This window comes from Motacilla alba, chromosome 4, assembly GCF_015832195.1.
Source record: "Motacilla alba alba isolate MOTALB_02 chromosome 4, Motacilla_alba_V1.0_pri, whole genome shotgun sequence".
NCBI lineage: Eukaryota > Metazoa > Chordata > Aves > Passeriformes > Motacillidae > Motacilla > Motacilla alba.
In genome coordinates, this window is record NC_052019.1 from 59,333,442 (window position 1) to 59,353,763 (window position 20,322).

Genomic DNA, 20,322 nt, shown 5'->3' on the forward strand with positions numbered 1-20,322 from the left:
AGACGATTGGCAGCAGCCCGGCCGCGCGCTTCTCCCGGAGGGCGGCTAGCAGAGCTCCCCGCGCCTGCCATGGCGGCTGCGCGCCCGTGGGGCGGCCCGGCGGTCTCGCCCCCTGTTCTGCCGCGGCCGTGACGGTCCTAGAGCAGCCTGCAGCCTCCTCCTGCAGCCTCCTCCTGCAGCCTCCTCCTGCAGCCTCCGCGCAGCCCCGGCCATGGCAGAGCCTAGGCTCGCCGTGCGGCGGAAGAGCCGCTCCAGCTCGGAGCGCAAGCGCAGCCGGGTCCCGGTGCAGCCCGTCTCCGCCAGCTCGCCCGTGGCTCGCAAGAGGCCGAGCTCTGGTGGCGAGGGGCCCCCGGCGGAGCCCCCGGTAGGGGATGGCGGGGTTCTGGGGCTGGTGGCGAGGCGGGGAGCTCTGTCTGGGAGGATGGTGTATGTCGGGAAGGGCCGTACTTTGTAGGAGAGGGTATGCTGCCGCTTGGCTGTAGCTTTAAACAAAATCGTCTCTATCATCTCTCTGTGCACGTATCCTCCTACTTTGTAGGTTATCTGTTTCACTTAGTCAAGGCATTTCTTCAGCACCTAAGCTGGGTTTTCCTCACAGATGGCATCCCACAAAATGCTTTTGTGTTGCGTTGGGGCAGACTTAGGTGACTTGGCTCTGATGTTTGCAGTCTGCAAGTTATTCTGCCTTCTGTGGTGTTGCCTCAGGGTGTCAATAACTCTTGTTTCTTTTTTGCAGTGCAGTAACGATAGTGAGGAGGATATGTTCGGTGACTATGACAGCTTTTATGGAAATGATTCACTGATCGCTCAAGTTGATGATATTGAACACGAATACCTGCAGGATAAAAATATGGATGTGAAAGCAGCTGGAGAGATCGTACTTGGGAACCTTCAGTCAGGAGTTCACCAGAAAGAGCAAGATAACCTCTCTGCTTCACAAAATGTGGTTGTTCTTAAAAGTGACAAAGAGGGTGCCCGCCAAATGCATGACAGTGACCCAGCTGATGGCAATGAAAAACTAACTGAGTCTATTTTAGATGACTTGCCATTGTCACAACTTCGGTATTTTGAAAGAATGGATGAACTTTCTTCTGCTTCTAGAACATCTCCACTCTCAAAAGGGAGGGATGAATGTATGAATTCTTTCTCAGACAAAATCAGAGACCCGTTGTCTTTTTGTGCTGCTTCTGAACACAGGAACAGACCTACTGACTCTTCCTCACACTCAAAGTGTGTTTTATTTAAATCTGAGAGTCTCAAAGATCACCTGAAAAGTGCTATGACTGGAAATGCCAGAGCCCAGACTCTGCAGGTCTCCAAGACTAAGCAGCTCAAAGAAGATGTTTTATCTGAAGAGATTTTTGTGGCTAGGAAAGCTATTGAATCTTCTTCTCTTGATATAGGCCCTTTTTATGGATTACCTAGCAAGGTTAAAGATTTATTCGGACAACTTCGAGGGATTGAAACACTTTATGGTAGTGTAACCAATGGTCTGTTGGGGAAAAAAAGAACTGCTAGTGGAGTATTGTCTGCTTCACCCATTATACTGTAAAAATATTTATGGTAATGCTTAATGTAAACCACATTGGAAAGTAGTTGTCCTGTTGTAGGAAGTGGCTGTTTTGGTGGTTTGGATGGATGGAATGGATGGATGGTATCCATCTGGATTACAGAATACATTAGAACAGCATCACTGAACATTTTAAGTGCTTTTTTGAGGAAAAGCTCTCAAAGGCTGAGCTCAGACTGTTCTGAATGAAACACAGGCATTTTCATATTAACTAACTTTCCCCTGGGGTTGCTGATAGTTCCATTTTCATTTTGCAGAGTGGCAGCATGATTGCTTAATGTTAGAATCCCTACAGCAAAGGAAGAACTTGATATACTCATTGCCAACCGGTGGTGGAAAAACTCTTGTAGCTGAAATAATAATTCTCCAGGAATTACTCTGCAGGCAGAAGGATGTTCTGATGATCCTGCCATATGTTGCCATTGTCCAAGAAAAGGTCTGGATACAGTATTTCTGGTACTGCTTTGTTTGATATAAGTCTTTCCTGATACACTTTGTTTACTTGCTCAGTGCCTGGTTTTTAGCAAGGTTTTTGTGAATATACAGTGGGAAGTGAGTGACCTCTTTTAAATGCTGCTCTGAGGGTCAGTAATTTTGCAATGGAACAGACACAAATTATGAGGTGAAGATGTTGAGTTATGAAGTAAAGGGTGCTGAATTTTGAAATAATGGCTTTTTGGGATGTTTTGTTTAGTTGTGCAGCCTAAGAACTGTGTTGCACAACTTGCTAAAGAAGTGATCTTGAAATAAAAAGGTATTTTGGTATAAAGGGAAAGTTAGTTTTAGAGAATAGATGAAGCCCAACTATAATATGTGTAGACACTTCAATTTTGTAGCTGGAGTAGATAGTCTTAGCTAATATGTTTCACTAATTCAAGCAGCTGATTGTTGTGTGGGTTGGTTTTCTGTTGAGCTGTTGAGGCAGATCTGCAATCCAAGATGAGCATGAATTTGTTCTCTAATTGATTTTTCTTTTATAGGTTAGAGGTCTATCAAGTTTTGGGGTAGAATTGGGTTTCCTGGTTGAAGAATATGCAGGAAGTAAAGGAAGATTTCCACCAATCAAAAGGAGAGTAAAAAAATCTCTTTATATTGCTACTATAGAAAAAGGACATGCTCTGGTGAACTCCTTAATTGAAACAGAAAGAATTTATGACCTCGGCCTGGTTGTGGTAGATGAGGTAGGCCACTAGATGTACTCCAATTTAACAGGTGCAAGTTCTTTTAGGGTTCTAATAAGCAATTATTTGGGAAGGAGCAGTTCTTTGCCTGCTCGGTTTTGCTTGGAGTATTCATCATGAAAATTACTTTTATTTTCTGTGTTCTGAATTGGCCCATAATTCTATAATTTTGAAAGTTGTTGGTTTTTTGTTTTTTGTGTTTTGCTTTTTTTTTTTTGATGAAGCATTTATTGCTATTTCAGAGTAATAGATATTTATATTGAGAAATCAACTGCGGTAGTGGGTGATGGTGAATTCCTGCATAACTACATAACTACTTGTCATTTAGAAGTCTCTAATGGGTTGCAAAAAAGCATAAATAATTTAAATTTTGTGGAATGTACTTTATGAAGCCTAGACCTTAACTTGTAGATGTGAAGCCATGCAACTTTGTGTCTGGTTGTAATGACCATGGAAACATTGACAAAAATGAAAAATAGCAAGCAACATTTGGCTGTGAGAATTGCCTGTTGCAGTGGTGGGGCTGAGTGCCGCTATCAAGGGTTGATTGTAGGGTTGAGTAACGTGTGTAATGTCTAATGGAGATTTTAATTCCTAGAATTCTTCAGGCTGACTGACCATACTTTAGCACTGTACCTTCTTAACAGAGGGCAGCTGAAGCACTAACTTCTGTTTTTTCTAGTAGCTGTCTGCTAAGAATGTTTTTACTTTAAGTGTTGCTTAAACCACATTTTGTTTAAAATTGTCTGAGACTGGCAAATACAAAGATGTTGACGCTGACTGTTTACTGTCAGGAGTTAACTGTTTATGTCAGTTGTGGTCTAGGTAAATGGAAGGTAAATCTTATTGTCTACGTTTGCCCATAAGTCTGTTTTTCTGTGATTCTTAAATGCTTTTTAAGTGAGGTAATACATCTGAACTTAACAATCCAAATTTACATGAGAGATGTCTTTAGGAAGTTCAACAAAAACAGTTCTGTAGTATTTCTTTATATATTTTGGAGGTTGTTTTAGAAATCCTCTCAACTGATTAGCATTCTTGCCTTTTCTTTTTCCCTTCTGTCCACAGCTGCATATGCTCGGGGCGGGAAGTCGTGGAGCAGTATTGGAAATTACTCTGGCAAAAATTCTTTACACCAGTAGTAAGTCACAGCTGCAGTTGATGTCATTAACATTTTGTAGTTGTGGCCTCTGAGAGAAGTCACTCTCACTTTCTGGAGTTGTGCTGTTTTGGCTGCTTTTGAAAAACGTGGTATGACTCCGTGTATCAACAGCATTTACTCATTGAGGTGTTAATTGACCCTCTAACGATGTTAGGGTGTTTTTGAAGCTCTTTTGATACTCCTCTGTGATCCATAAGTACTGTCAAATGTCTTCCATTTATTTGTAAGAGCCCTTTTGGCATCCAATTAAATGCTTCTTTTTTTACATTCAAGTCTCAGTTACTATTTTGTAACTTAATATTATTTCTTGGTTAGTTAGTGTTTCTTTAGTAGTGGCTTTTCCCTTCAAACCTGCTACTTTGGCATTTTGGAAAGACTGATGGTGAAGAAGGAGTCTCATGACTTAGATACTGAACAGAAGCGTTAAAAATTGGCAATGTGACAATAAATTAATTTCAACTTCTATTTTACAGAAGAGACACAGATCATTGGCCTGAGTGCAACGTTAAATAATGTTGGAGACCTGCAGAAGTTCCTGCAAGCAGAGTACTACAGTAATAATTTTAGACCGGTCTGTATACAAGATACCAGGAGCTAGTAAAGAAGATATTTGCCTTTAAAATCATAGAAATCTGTTTAGAATTTTATCACAGCTTTTGTGCTAAATTGCACAGTGTACTATAAGGCCTGCTATTGCTCTCTAATTGCTAACAATGCAGTAAATAACACCATGCATTTCTAAATACACAAATGCAATAACCTTTATACTGCTGTGCTAAGGCATTTCCTCCTTCTTAACTTAAGCAATTCCTAAATTACAGCTACTGTGATGAATCACTGTAGCCCATTCGGTGTAACTAGAATATGTAGTGCTGGTTCTTGTATGCTGTCAGGACAGCATGGTTTATAAGTAGTTCATGGGATACAATCTTGGCATTCTTTATTATGATTCCATGCTTTATCAAGGCAAATAATTAAAACAATTAAGTTCTCTTAAAAATTCTAAAGCAAGTGATTATGTGCAAGTATGTATATGACCTGTGATGCTTAGAGAAAAGCTGTAGCTGTACATCAGCAATAGCTTTAGAAAAAACTGAGTAATTTAACTAAAGTTTCTCTTTGTGGTTTCTACCTTGCTAGGTAGAATTAAAGGAATACATAAAGATACGAGACACCATTTATGCAGTTGACAGCAAAACAGAAAATGGCTTTGCTTTTTCACGTCTCCTTAATTTCAAGGTAAAAACAAAGTGCTTATAGTTTCTTAGAACTGGTGTGAAATGCATTATTTTGCACTGATTTGCTTTCAGACCTTTTACTAGAGAAATTACTTAAACATGACCATTCAGTTGTAGTACCCATGAGAAAGAAGTGGTAGGCTTTGGGAATGAAAAAAACAGCCTTAAAATACCTTATGCTTAACTTGATTTGCACTTCTTTTTGACTCCTCAAGGCAGAGGTTTCTTCAGTATTTTGACCTGTGAAAAGTAATATGTTAGAGTATTCCAGATACTCCATGTTTTTTGTTCGGGGGTAGATTTTCTCAACAGTTGATCACTCTCAGACAAAACTGAAAGAAGACACCTTTCGAGGGTTTTACCAGCTTATTGCGGCCTTGTAGGGATTCATTTCAACCTTTACAAAAGAAAATATGTCTAATGGTAGACTGCCAGTACCTCAAGTGTTGCTAAAAGAAAATGAAGTATTAAGGGAAAAAGCCAAGAATTTGATTTGTATATCCATGTATCCCTCAAGTTAATTGTCTTTCAAGTGAGGACTGTGAGAAAAGCTTATCCTACAACTTCTTGGAATTATGTCACATTAAATCCTATAAGAGTATTCAAGCAATGGTTGAGTACAAATGTTGAATATTTAGGTTATGACTTAATTCCTAGGTTTAAATATTTGTCAATCTGTGCTTATTACAGTATTCTAGTAATCTGGAGAAAGCAGATCCTGACCACATCATTGCACTGGTTACTGAAGTTATTCCTAAATATTCCTGCCTAATCTTTTGTCCCACTAAAAAGAATTGTGAAAATGTGGCTTCAATGGTGTGCAAGTACCTCAAGAAGTAAGTTTCTTTTTTTTTTTTTAAATTATATGTGAAATAATTGCTTGCAACTTAGGGTTTATTGTCATCTAGTTGGCAAGTGTTTTTCCCTGGTGATTAGAAGTAAATGCTTTGAACATGGAGTTGTATAAAGTTGCTAACTGCATAAGTGATAGCAAACTGCAGAAGGCCTATTAAATAAATTTTTTTTAAAGTTTTTACTTTTGTGCCAAAACAGTTGAAAAAGATGACTGCCAGAGGAAAAACACTAAAGAAAAGAAGGAAAAACATACTAAATTAATCTAACTTTGTGTCCCTTTGGCACTGGTTTCTGGAAGCTTAGCAAACATTTTTCTCTTAGAAAACAGACATTTGGTATTTGGTCATGTACTTTGGTAGTCAGTTGAATATCTCTGTTCCAATACCCACTTTGGAAATCTGAGTTGTAAAATCTAAAGCAGCCATTATTTAATCTCTTCTGTTCCTGTGTTTCCGAACAAGAAAGGCTCTATTGCAACTAAATCAGCCTCCTGTGTATTGCTGTTTCAAAGTTACTGGAAATAACTATTTCTTCAGCTTAGATGTTAGAGAAATGAATGATGAACAGAAGTAGACAGTAAGCATGTCCCATGGTTTTTGTTTTCTTTTTGGTTAATGATTAGTCGAGGTCTAAAGAAATGCTTTTCCTCATCCAAGAGAATTTAGAGCTCACAAGGAGAAAGAAAAACAAGATCTCATCAAGAACCTAAAGAGTATTGGAAATGGAACTGTCTGTCCTGTTTTGAAGCAAACAATCCCTTTTGGTATTGCCTATCACCATAGCGGCCTTACAAATGATGAAAGAAAAAGCATAGAGGAAGCTTATTCTGCAGGTGTCCTGTGTCTGCTTGCTTGCACAGCCACTCTAGCTGCTGGAGTGAACCTACCAGCTAGAAGGTTAGTAGCCAAAATATTTAATTTTTGCATTGATTTTTGCTTTGTAAAAAAAAAAAAAATTCTTTAGTAAATTGGAAATCTCATTGCTATTTGAAGTGTGTTTGTGCTTTTACCAGCAAATTGGAAATGTTAAGGATGTTGTGTTCAATTTGGGACACAAGACTGCAGCATTCATGTAGGAAATGTGAATCAGTAGGAAGTACCTCAGAGTATATCCCTGAAGAGCATTTATGTAAATGGATTAAGGAAGTTTTAATAAATTGAAAAATGTTTTAATGTTTTTAGTAGTGTTATTCAAAAGAACAGTGGTTTCTTTAGATACTCTCCTAAAACCAGTGTTTAAATGGTAAAATAAACTTTTTCTAAGGAGTTGGAGTTGGAATATGTTTTAAAACAAAAATGCGTTATCTTTTCATATGCAAGTTCTGATGATAGGGCTGCTGTACTCTGTGTGACCAAAGATTGTTTGCTAAGAATCTACTTCTGTGTGCACATTTAATACACCTTAAATAGTTTAAGGCTTTACAACTGATTTACACATCTGTCCAAAGAGGTGCATTTGTTTTTTCTTAGTTATGAGGTAAGGGGCCCATACGAACAAGGAATTTGAATTTGTAACATTTTATTGCTGCTTTAGTAATTTGAATATAAAGCATAACTTATTCAAGGCGTCTTTGCAGGGTGATTCTCAGAGCTCCTTATGTTGGCAATGACTTCCTGAAGAAGAACCAGTATAAACAAATGACTGGCAGAGCAGGTCGAGCTGGTATTGACAGTGCTGGAGAAAGTATTCTCATAGTGCAAGAAAAAGACAAACACTTGGTAATTTTTACAAAGCTGTTGGTAATTTAAATTGCTGAGTTAAGATGGTGGAATAAACAGGAAGGGCCAAACTGCCTAGCTTAATTTTTGTTCAGCTCCTAAAGTTTAAAGTATTTGATTAATGTCACAATACCTTTAAACTTCCTTTATGTGGCTTGTTTTCAGATGGAAACTGTAAACTTTTGATTTTTACCCTTATTTTCTTTATAAGATGAATCATGCATGTCAGTTTGATTTTTTGAAAGTATAAAATTAATGCATGAATATTCCTCTGTCCTAATACATTCTTTGCCCCTTTTAGGTTCAGAATTTAGTTCACAGTCCTTTGGAGAATTGCTACAGCAATCTTCTGCTGGAATTGACCAAGGGAATCCAGAGCCTGTTGTTATCTTTGGTTGGACTGAAGGTATCAGTTAACTCTTCTCTGTGAGTAACTTAAGTGCTTGGAAATGCTAAGAAAATGTCACCTGTAGATCCTGTAGAAAAAGACAGACTGCTTAAACACTCAAGCTTGCAAGTTCATAGAAGCTTTAATCAAATTTTTGTCCTTATCTGATTAGATCTTCTCATTTAACTCAATAAGTAATCATCCAACACAACAATTATCTTATGTGTAAAAGCAAAAATTATATCTGTCTAATTATACAATAGAATATTAATATTTCTATTTCTGATATTTGATTCAAAATACAAATAGAAACGGTGGAAACAAGTTAACATGATGCAGTAGCTAGAATAATAGAACGGATGGAGAGCAGTCCATCAGATCTGCCACCGAGAACCTATCATTCTATTTGTTGGGATGTATTTCTATAGAAACACAAGCTCTTTCTTTATTCAGTAATTTTTTCTTATGTCTTATTAAACATGTGAAATTTTAACTTTAAATATGCTAATCATTTCCCAAACTGGTGCAGATAGCAGTTACCCATGAGGAAGTGGACAATTTTATGTGCTGTACATTGCTGGGTGTTCAGCAGCAGCTGCTGTCTAAAGAGAAGAGCCTCTCAGAGATCATTAAAGATGGGCTGGAAAATCTAATAGAAAAAGGACTCCTAAAAGGAAGAATATCTGAGAAGGACCACAATTCCAAGTCTACACTGACAATCACACCCTTGGGTAAAGCTACATATAAGGGTAGGGATTTTTTTATCCTTATTATTAAACTGCAATGAAAAATAAGTTGTCAAGAAAGAGTTTTACTACGTGATGTAGACTGAAAATAGGAATGAAGTAGCACACGACTGAAAGGGATGTGAATGAAGTGTGATACTATTGATCCCACTGGGAACAAAACCAGAACTGTACCCCTAAAAAAAATCACTTTAATATTACATTTAGTGTTGTAATCAAAGTGGCTCAGGACCTTGTTTTACAATTAATTGTTATGAACAGATTATTGTAAACAAAAGGATTTGTTGGAAAGCTTAAGAGAGAAAGGGAGCATATGCCATGTAGACCAACTGTAAAAAAATAAATATATCAGGAAGTTCTGTTTTCCTGTCGTATCATAAATATTTTGGGGTGTGGAATGTAGCTGAAATAGGATGAGTCTGAAGGGTACCTTCAGTCTACAAAATTATTGTAGAATTTCAGTAAAGCCAAGACATTTCACAAGCACTCCAAAACCACACAGAATGAACATACATGGAAATAGGCGATTGCCTTTCCTCAGCTTTGCTTCACTACTCATGTTATGTTAGAACAGTAATTCAGGTTACAGATATTTCTCTCCAGTTCAGATGGCATAACAAGTTTTTGTGGAAGGTAAAGACTATACTGATTCTGTGTTAAAATGTATTTCATTTCACTCTGTGTGCCTGTTTATAATTGTGCTTATTCTTACCCTGTGTGCTTATCCTAGGCTCAATAGACTTAGCATACTGCAATATTCTGTACAGAGAATTGAAAAAAGGTTTGGAGGGGCTCGTTCTCGAGAGCAATCTTCATCTCCTATATCTGTCAACTCCCTATGATATGACTTCTACTTGTAGTCCAGATTGGATTATATACTTGAGACAGGTGAGAAATTGCTAGCAAATATGCATTGGGCCATTCAGTAATCCTGTGTACCAAATTTGCAAGGGGTTTGTACACATAGGACATGAAGTGGGGTAACAATGTGATGGCAAATTTGCTCTTTTTTTTTTTACTGGGGGTGCATTAAAATCTGTTTAATTCTGTTAAAATTAGGCATTCAGAGATGGACAGTTACAGATAATTCAGACAAGTAGGCAAAGAAGCCTCAGAGCTGCCTTTGACTGGTGACTGTAGTACTACTCTACTGATTGTACAGAGATATTGAAAAACATTGTTGCACTGTGAACAATGTACTTGTGTTTTCTATGATATTAAAAGAACTAAATATCTGAAAATTCTTTATAAAATTTTATTTTAGTTCAACCAGCTAAGTGCAGCAGAGCAAAAAGTAGCAGAAATTGTGGGAGTACCTGAAAGCTTTATTACAAAAAAGGCTTCTGGTCAAGCTGTCAGAAAGGTAGGTTGGCGATTTCTCATGCCTAAGATGACAGTTTAGTAATTTCATTTGATTATTTGCAAATTCCAGATTATTTTTCTGCTAGTGTTGCTCATTGCTGTTCTGATTATTAAAGTTCTTTTAATCTCATTGGTTGTTTTTCTTAATGTTTTAATGTCTTTGTGTGTAATATAGAAATGTTTTAAAGCTGTGAAGGGAGTAGAGATGAAAAGATTTGCCTTGTAGTACTAACAGAACATCTGCAGTGTGATACTGGCTCTGAATTCTAGCTTGTCTTACTCCTAGAATGTGGACAATGCTGTGGTGAACAGGTTCTACCTGACATTTGTCCTTTATTCACTACTGAAAGAGAACAATATATGGAGTGTTTCAGAGAAATTTAACTTGTCCCGGGGATATGTGCAGAATCTCCTCAGTTCTGCTGCCTCCTTTGCATCCTGCCTTCTACATTTCTGTGAGGTACTGTGTTAAAAGAATGTAAATAAATTCTTTGTGGTTTGGTTTTGCAAAATCTGGAGTTTTGTTGTCTTACTTTAGAACTGAATACAGGTGTGGTATTTCACCTTTACTGTGCAAAAATGTTTCTTCACCTTTTCTGTTCTATGTTATTTTTTCTGTTGAGCAAAGTTCAACATTGTCAAACAATGACATTTCTGGTAATAAATGCAAGCTTTATGCACTGAGAATGTGAAAATATTCAAATTGTACAGGGCATTGATCACTGCCAGTGCTGTTGGTGAAATAACTGAAATAATGCATTGCTTATCCTTCAGAACTGCCCCAGCTTTGGGTTGTTCAGCTGAAGAGTGCTGAATACACCTCTGCAGGTCTCTAAAAGGATGACTTATAGAAATAATAGTGCTTCCCTCATCTAAAAGACAAATATATACTTTTTGCCTTAGTAAAGTTTTGTCATCAGTCCTATTTCCCAAATACAGAACTTTGGAGCTGATTTTTAGCACTCTTTGTCTCTGCAGGAATTGGAAGAATTCTGGGTTTATAAAGCCTTGCTGATAGAGCTTACCAAGCACTTGACATACTGTGTTAAGACAGAACTCATCCCTCTGATGGAGGTAGCAGGGGTTCTAGAGGTCAGTAAACCTGGCTTGATGATACTTTTCAAGTTAACTTGTTTGCTAAATGTTACTGTGCCTTTCAAGTTTATCTGGAAAACCAAGTAATTTGTCACTTGGAATTCAGCATAATGCAGATATTCCACAACAGTCTGGAGGCTGCGGGAAAAGTCATCTGTTTAGGAAATGGGAGCTGGGACCTATGGTTTTCTTCTGGCTTCTGCCACAGCAAGTATAAAAATACTGTGTTTGGACAATAATTTAGCTGTATACTCAGTTGGAAGTTGAAGTCCTGCCACAATAACCCCCTGCACCCTTATAGGCTGGGGACAGTGTGGCTGGACAGTGCCAGGCAGAAAGGGACTTGGGGGTACTGGTTGACAGCCAGCTGAACATGAGCCAGCAGTGTACTCTGAAGGCCAGTGGCATCTTGGCCTGTATCAGGAACAGTGTGGCCCAGCAGGAGCAGGGAGGTCATTCTTCCCCTGTACTTGGCACTGGTGAGGCCACACCTTGAGTGCTGTGTCCAGTTCTGGCCCCTCAGTTTAGGAGGGATGTTGACTCGCTTGAGTGCATCCAGAGGAGGGCAATGAGGCTGGGAAGGGGCTTGGAACACAAGCCCTGTGAGGAATGACTGAGGGGGAGCTGGGGGTGTTTAGCCTGGAGAAAAGGGAGACTCAGAGGTGACCTTATCACTCTCTACAACTTCCTGAAAGGTGGCTGGAGTCAGGTTGGTCTCTTTCTCCAGGCAGCAATTGAGAGAACGAGAGGACACAGTCTCAAGCTGCATCAAGAGAAATATAGGTTAGATACTAAGAAGAAGTTTTTTACAGAAAGGGTGATAAAGTTCTGGAATGGTCTGCCTGGGAAGGTGGTGGAGTCACCATTCCTGGATGTGTTTAAGAAAAGACTGGATGTGGCACTCAGTGCCATGGTTTAGTTGAGGTGTTAGGGCATGGGTTGGACTTGATGATCTTTAAGGTCTCTTCCAACTTAGTCATTCTGTGAATTATGTGGACAACAAAGTCCAGGTTTCTTTTGTGGTAAGAATTCTTCAGTTCCTGGGAGTAAGGAGGAATAAGAATTTACCTATTTAAATTAGAAGATCCTTACAGAAATATGCAAAGTCGTGTTGGGACTGCATGTATTTTAAGTAAGAAATTTAACTAGTCTCTGAATCAAAGACTTCTATTAAAACAAAAGGTCTTTTGGGACTTCAGTCCAAGGTTCTACTCTTTGCAAAATGATTTAACTTGCCTATCCAGCATATTGTAGAATCAGTTTGTCAGAAAACCATTGAATTTAGTGGCAGTGAGGTTTTCATCTGATAAGCTAAACAAGACAGACACCTCCAAAGAATGTGGGACTGTTGTTCCTGTCAGTGACAGTGAATGCAGAAAACAGCAACAAGAGAAGACTGCAGCATTGGTATCATCTAGGCTCAGAGAAAATAAATGCTAATGTATTCGTAAGAGGTGGGTAAGATTGCTAGGGTGGTAAATCATAGTGGCAAAGCTGTGCTTTTGGGCTATAAAGATTCTCAGTGAGTATTCCTGTTAGAAAAAGAGAATTTGATTGATATGCAGAATGAAATGTTTGAGATTGGTGCAGAGATTAGCACTTAGCAGTAATTCTTATTTTCTGTTCTGATAATCTAACACAATTTTGTACTTTCAGGCACGAGCAAAACAGCTTTACAATGCAGGGTACAAAACTTTAGCACACTTGGCTAATGCAAATCCAGAAACTTTGGTGAGGATGATTGAGCACTTGTCACGACGTCAAGCCAAACAAATAATTTCATCTGCAAAGGTGAGTTAGAAACAAAGCTATAAAAACCATCTTCAGAACTCCAATATGTCAAAAGTGGATGTTTGAATGACATTAAAAGGGAAGGATTCAGTTTACTAGTAAAGGCATTAGGGGACATTTGTGATCCAAATGCTGATCTGTACTAAGAACAATCTGTTGTGTACAGCCAAGTGGTGCTGCTTTTCAGAGGGGAAGCATTGGGCAAAAATGCTTGACAGCTCGTCTGATACTTGAAATGCTCTGTTCTGCCAGTATCTCAGGACTTACCTTACAGAAGTTCTAGTGGTAATTGTGACAAAAGAATAGGATTTGTAGGGCTGTGGAAATGGAAACCAACAAGGTGCAGGATTAACTTCACCTATTTAGGTTGCTTTTGTCATGCCCTTTTATTCTTTCCTGTCTTTTCCATTTTGAATATGCAGGTTCTGTAACAAACACTGAGTTGTGTCTAAACAAAAACTGCAGGAAGTACTTTATCAAGGGATGGTATTCTCTCCCTATCTCCATTCATCTGCTGTTGCAATGGTATTGGCTTCATGTTTGATTCTACTAAAAGAGCAAGCTCTTGGTGAAGTAAGGGAATGTCCAGAATAAAAGGATGGGTGGTTGGTGTAAAAATAAGGCAGTCAATTAGAAAGATTTGGTTTGCACATTCTCATGCAGTAAACATACCAGCTTTGGGGGTTGTGTACTTTAAAGGTCATGTTTAGATAATGTTGTAGGCTTCTTGCTGCTTTTTTTCATTTGCTGCTATGGGAGCCAAAAGAAAGGGCTATATGCAGATTGCTTCTCTACATCAAGGACAGATCTAGCAATCTACCCTACTCTCATGCACAGATACTAAATTCATGGAGTTTTCTCTAACTGGGAAGTTAGAGTGCTTGCATGGGGTCCTGTTCCTCTCCATGCCAGCAACAAACAGTTCAGTGCAGTGGATTAAACAACTGCTGATATCAGGAGTCCTGTATGTCTGGTGTAAAATGCTGTAGTAAGAAATTTCAAATAAAGGAAGAAGTCAGCTCGGCAGGCACAACTTAATGTTTATTCTAACATGGAAAATTAATGTCTAAGGTTAAAAATGTTCCTTAACAGTTCCAGACAAAACTGTTCATATTCTGTAAGTTTGGTGTATTATGTGATGGCAGAATTCAGAAAACCATCTGTGTGCTGTATGAATTTTTGTGTGACTGCTTTCTATATGGGTGTAAACTAATCAACAAAAAAATGCTGGCTCTTTGAGGCAAAGCTGCTGGGAGCAGCAGCAGCAGTCTTTTACAGACCTAGGTGCAAGTTTGGAAAGAAACATTGGTGTTTTAATCTGTCTAAGAGTTTTAGCTAATACTTGTCTTTGTTTTCTGATTTTTGTTTCTTTGTGTTTTCTTGCTGTAGATGCTGCTGAGTGAAAAAGCTGAGGCTTTACAGGAAGAAGTCGAAGAGCTCTTAAAAGTGCCAACGGATATCCCAGGGACCCACTGATTGTCATGGAAAAAAGTCATGAATCCAAAATTCAGATATTTTAAAGTTTTTAACTGTCCTGTTTAAAGCCACTGTAATTTAATAAATATTTAATGTATTTTTTATACCACAACTTTGAGTGAGTTCTGAATTCAGAAGTTGACTATTGTAAACAAGGTGCCCTGACAAAGGCAGGAATGATGCGTCTGACTCCATCTTATCAGAGGATAAGATATTAATTTATTACTTTATGATACTATATTATATTAAAGACTACTATATGATACTAAAGAATACAGAAAGGATACTTACTGAATGCCAAAAAGATAACAGTAAAAACTCGCGACTCTTTCCAGAGTCCTGACACAGCTTGGCCCTAACTGGCCAATGAGTCAAAACAACTCACACTGGAGTCCAATCAGGCAATCACCTTTGGGTAAACAATCTCCAAACACATTCCACAAGAGCACAACACAGGAGAAGCAAATGAGATAAGAATCGTTTTCCTTTTCTCTGAGGCGTCTCTCGCTGCCTTTCAACTTCCTAGGAGAAAAACCCTGAGCGAAGGAATTTTTTCGGAGAATGCCACAGTTGACTTCATTTGAAGGTTAGGATTATGAACTTCTTGATCAATAGGACAGAATCATCTTCATTCCTGATTTTACACATAGCCCTAGGAGTGCTTTGGGGATTGGACTGACTGCTTTGTGTGCACTTGTGCTGAGAGCTTATGCTCACAGCTGACTTAAATAATATTCTTTGGATATTCCCTTTAGGACACCTGCGCTTGAGTGAGCTACCCAGAAATGCCTGCTTGCAGGATTCTCTGTACTCTTAAGTGTAGCTAATGGAAGGAGCTGCAATTCATAACAAAGAAGTTGTCCCAGAGCTGTGCAAGAGATTGTAAATGATGCCTAGTCTAAGCCTTTTTGAAAAATGCAGATATCAAATTCATATTCAGCCTCTGGCAGTTCCCTGAGATAATTCTTTCAGGATGCCTTTGAAGCAGTCTTCCAAACAGAAGGTTTACTTTTTTTAAATGTTTTTTTAATTTCTTGCTTAAATGTGAAGACTAAATAAAGATCAAGTCTAAAAGACCTGACATTTGAGAAGCCCTGTCAAGTTCTGAGAGTCCATGGGCATGTGTCAGTCACCCTAGTCAGGATTTTTAAAGGCATCTGAACCTGATTTGCTCCAGCAAAAAGTTAAGCTTCATTAAAGTAGTTTTGAACCTATTTTACAACCTGCAGTAGCCTGAACCTACCTCAGTTGTGACACGGTAAACTTCTAAGCTGATGTGTAGTACTTCACAATGGCCTGCACATTAAGACAGACTTGAAAGCTGGGGCAGCCTGATGTGTTAAATTACAGAACCATAGACTGATTTGGGTTGGAAGGAACATTAAAGATCATCTCATTCCAAACCCTCTGCCATGGGCAGGGACACTTCCACTAGATGAGGTTGTTGAAAGCCTCACCAAGCCTGGCCTTGAACACCAGGCATGGGGCATCCACAGCTTCCTTGGGCACCCGGAGTCAGTGCTTCATCACCCTCACAGTTAGGAATTTCTTCCTAATATTCAGTCTAAATATCTCTTATAGTTTAAAGCCATTCAGTCTTGTCCTATCTACTATCTAAAAAGTCTCTCTTCCTCATTTGTTGTAACACCTGGAGCCTTCTCTGTGCTGAACACCCCCAGCTCTCTCAGCCTATGTTCATAGGAGAGGTGCTCCACCCCTCTGAGCATCTCCATGGCCACCTCTGAACCTGCTCCAACAGTGTCCATGGCTTTCTTGTGCTAAGAACCCCAGATCCGGATGCAGTGTTCCAGGTGGGATCTCATGAGGGCATGAAAGTAGTCTTGAATTATGGTAGCCAGTATAGCAGCACACCTAAACATGGCATTTCTGTGTAAAATTTGGTCTCTTCTCAGTAAAGGAAAAGTAAGATAAACCTTAGCTAAACTGGGGACTTGATAGGTTAATTATGTTGCGGTTCTAGAAATAAACAGGTTTTTAAATTCAGTGAGGATGTTAGATGTTGAATGCTTGATAGAAAGTGGTTATGGTGAAAAACTGAGATGCATTAGAGAAATCATAGGTAGCAATTGAATAAATTCTTTATAAATCTTTATTTGGCATAAACATGCCTCTAAACCCATACTTGTGATATTTCATAGTGGCTTACATGGTTTGGATAAATGCAATATTTGACTGCATTCAGTATTAAACCAGGTCAGGAATTTAAAACCAGCACTTTTTAGAGGCAATGTGATTCATTTCCACTGGTACACTGAGTACCCACAGAGGAATCTTGTTACTGTTATTGAAGTGCCTGAGGCGGAATTGGATTTGGAAACATGAAAAAATGTGAAGTTGGTCCTCAAGGGCAGAAGCAATATTTGCCATGACTTGAGGCTATATGTAAGTCTATCTCTTAATGCCTTGCCCTTTTAAGATCTATTTTTGACCAAATGATAGATAACATTAAATTCTCTATTGGTTTGTGTTACATTCAAAAGGCAGATGATACTCACTCCAGCATAACAGTGAATACATATCTAAGCAGGAGATGTAGTACCCACATAAAAAACACAGCTGCCGTAGAGGTTTATTGGTACTTGATGGTGCTTTTCCAAAGTTTGGTACAGTTTTGTGTGGATTTGATGGGGGAAAAGAACCCCAGGAAGTTACTATAAAATTATTCACTCTGGGTACTGAGTTACTGCAATAACAGATGTTTGGAAATAATCCATTAGTTGCTGCATTTATTACAGAATAGTTAATGAGCCTGTAACATCTGTCACAATTCTTTGCATATTTGTACTTGTGTGCTAATTAAAGTGTACATTTTATGTATTTATATAGCAGAGGGGAACAGCAGGAAAATATCATTCCTGCCACTTGCTAAATGCACCCTCACACTATACATGACCGTAGCACCCAGCACTGCTGCAAGATCAGGTTTTGATAAGATACACATTTAGGAAAAAAGTCAAGTATTCCCTAGAAATGCCAGAGCTCCTGTGAAAATGGTAGGAAAAGCTGGTTTGAAACAAGAGAGTGGTTTTAAATCTGCATAAAGCTGGTCTGGAAAGAAAACAAGGTTGGGAATTATTGTCTCTGCTGTTCCCTTCACACAGACTGTGCTCTGCCTCAATGGATGAGTGCAATTCCCTTAAGGCTTTCTCTGTGACCTTAGAGAGGATCAGAAATTAAATGAAGCTGCACTAATTTGCACTGAAACTTTGCTATATGTAGCTTGTCTTATTTTCCTGAAATCAAGCTTATCAGGCAAAGCAGTACCTGTATTTCATACCACTTCTATTAATGTGTGATTAAATACTTTTCATATAAAGCTTTCTTATCTGGGCTTTTCCCCTGGGTGGAGATGGGAGAAGAGAAAAAAGGTAATACAACAGATGCTGCTCATGGTATTTTTGTACTGCCAGATGATGCTCGGTGCTTCAGTGGGATGATTATATATATATATATATATATAAAATGCAGGTGTTGGAGTGGATATGCATTAGTTTGGTAAATGTCTGTTATGGGTAAATGTGCTATGGGAAAACTTATGCTGAGGATGGATTCGAGACATTTTGGAAAGCAAATATTTCTCACGTGTAATGGTAGATGCTTCAAAGCTAAGTAGGTCATAAAAATATGCTCTGTCAGATGTTCCTGCCAATGTCTTCATAACACACAGTAAATTGGATGAGAGCTATCGTGTATGCAAGTCTGTTCAGGTGCAGATAAATGTTCTGACCTAAAACCTCAGAGCATATTTCTTAGTCTTTTTTTCTATTCACTCCAGTTTCCAGCTTGCCCACATACACCAGTTCTTGCGTTTGTGTGATTCCCTTTCTTCCTCTGAGTCATGATTCCGTGAACTCCTGCACATAACTTACTGAAAACTGTCTCCCTGGAAGGACTAATAAGAGAGTCAGGCTTAGGATAAGGTTTAGCTGTTAATTTTCATTGTGTGAATGAGACATATTGCGTTCCTATGTTCTGGAGTTAGTCCTGCCTAGGTCTCAGTTTGTCCTTCCTTTTAAAGCTTCATTTCATCTCTGTGTGCATATCAAAGAAAACTGCTAAAATCTAGACCCGAGGCGTCATTTCCATCTCTGAATAAACAGGGTGTGCCATCTCAGACTCCCATAACCATCTGGATTCAGAAATAAAACCAGCAGGGAGAGCTGTGTGCTGTGTCAGGACAAGGTCTGGCTGCAGGCTTGGGGCAGGGAGGAAGGATAGCTCACAAAACCACTCTGATAGGCATCTCTGTTTTTACAGTTTCCATGCTTTCTTGGCATCAGCTTATCCTTAATTTCATCTTCCCGAGGCTTCTTATATAGAAACAGAGCAGTATCCTGACACAGGTCAGCTTTGTTCATCTCCCCAAACATCTGTGTCACAAGAATTGTTAGTCTTTTGCAAAGGCAGCTCTTCCCTTTGAATTCCCTTAATATACACAAGGTAAAGCACAGACATATATATAGATACAGGTATAAATATATCAGTTATTGGTGCTTGCCCAGGAACAGCAGAGGTGCCCCTGCTAGCAATAGCACATTGCTGCTGCTGTTAGGCAGTTGAAATTACTGGAAGGTTTTATTTTTAGTTCTTTCTAGTTATAAAAACCTAGTCATCACAAGGTGTCTAATGGCATTACAGGGAGAAGCAGAACTGTCTGATAGGAGCTGCAAGACCAAAGCATTTGAATGTCTACAAGGTAGGGGATAGGTTTTGTGTGAAGTGACGAAGAGGGATGGGATGCGTGTTTGGAGCTGGCTTCAAGTAACACTCAAATGGCCTTAAGCCTAGTCCTAGTTCTTATGTTCTTCCCTTCTAGTTCACAGGGCATCACTCAAATTCAGCTCTAATTTCCATTAGTCCAAATACATCTATACTGAGCTCCTCTAGTCTGCAATATTTAAAAATGTGTATAAAACCATGTGAAAAATGCCCAGGCAAATGCTGCTACTTCTCATTTAGTACCTTAAGCTAATGCTGAAATACATTGTTTTCCAGCTACAAGGTTTCGCAGGCTGCTGAAAACACAACACATGCCAGACCTCACGTACAGGTATCTGTACACAGCAACTGGTCCCAAAACATAGCCTTGACCATTTGAAATACACACTTTGTGCCTTTGCTGTGAGAAATACCGCACAGTAGCAAGTCACTCAAAATGCGTCCTCTCAGAGAAGAACATGGAGGAAATAAAGGCAGAAGTAGGGAATTCCAACAGAAAGAAATTGTGCACAGGCTGCACCTTGCCTGACAGCTCCTGACCTTTCCTCCTGCACCTGTGGTAACAACGTTACCTAGATTTGCAGCAATGATTTTTTCACACACTGAACTACATTCTTATATCCTTAGTTTACCCATGGGGCTGGGTAGTTTGTTTGGTGCTCCAGTCATCAGCTGATAGATGAGTTATTCCTCTGGCAGACAGTCACCCCAGCCCTTCCTGGGGTATAGGCATATAATTGGTGCTGCAACACAAGATTGGAAGCATTACCCTGACTAAGATACTGAGACAGTCAGAAGTGTCACTGATGTTTCCTTTTTGGCAAGGCCATGGATGTGCTTATCGAGACCAGAGTTAATTTGGTCAAGTTCTTCTAGTGCCAATGGAGAGTTACGTAATTGTACAAAAATGTAGAGCAAGCAGGAACAGGAAGGGCCTGGCAGGCAAGCACTTGAGCCACAGATTAATGCCCCAACTTCAGTGCGTGTGGGAAGTGCTGTA

The 20,322-nt window shown here is 39.1% G+C and overlaps 1 protein-coding gene across 2 annotated transcripts; it reads left to right on the forward strand.

The window, feature by feature from the left end:
- The first annotated feature begins 55 nt into the window (after positions 1-55).
- Positions 56-14,688, forward strand: HELQ (helicase, POLQ like). Of its 2 annotated transcripts, XR_005256832.1 has the most exons (19): positions 166-364; positions 737-1,475; positions 1,828-2,006; positions 2,551-2,751; positions 3,820-3,892; positions 4,387-4,484; positions 5,054-5,152; positions 5,842-5,987; positions 6,663-6,902; positions 7,583-7,724; positions 8,026-8,130; positions 8,642-8,861; positions 9,589-9,746; positions 10,123-10,221; positions 10,507-10,680; positions 11,199-11,312; positions 12,972-13,106; positions 13,529-13,631; positions 14,496-14,688. XR_005256832.1 is itself a non-coding variant. In XM_038136036.1 (18 exons), the coding sequence occupies exons 1-18, from the start codon at positions 212-214 to the stop codon at positions 14,580-14,582; spliced, it is 3,162 nt and encodes a 1,053-aa protein (XP_037991964.1). In that variant the 5' UTR covers positions 56-211; the 3' UTR covers positions 14,583-14,688. The 2 variants fall into 2 exon arrangements, 1 of the variants encoding a protein (XP_037991964.1); XM_038136036.1 differs by lacking the exon at positions 13,529-13,631 and having other exon boundaries at positions 56-364.
- Positions 14,689-20,322: the final 5,634 nt, after the last annotated feature.

Excerpts from the sequence above, each read along its gene's own strand:
- HELQ (XM_038136036.1), top strand. The coding sequence starts at position 212 with ATGGCAGAGCCTAGGCTCGCCGTGCGGCGGAAGAGCCGCTCCAGCTCG. Across the intron at positions 7,725-8,025 it reads AAGAAAAAGACAAACACTTG|GTTCAGAATTTAGTTCACAG; the intron begins GTAATTTTTACA and ends TGCCCCTTTTAG. Across the intron at positions 11,313-12,971 it reads AGGTAGCAGGGGTTCTAGAG|GCACGAGCAAAACAGCTTTA; the intron begins GTCAGTAAACCT and ends TTGTACTTTCAG.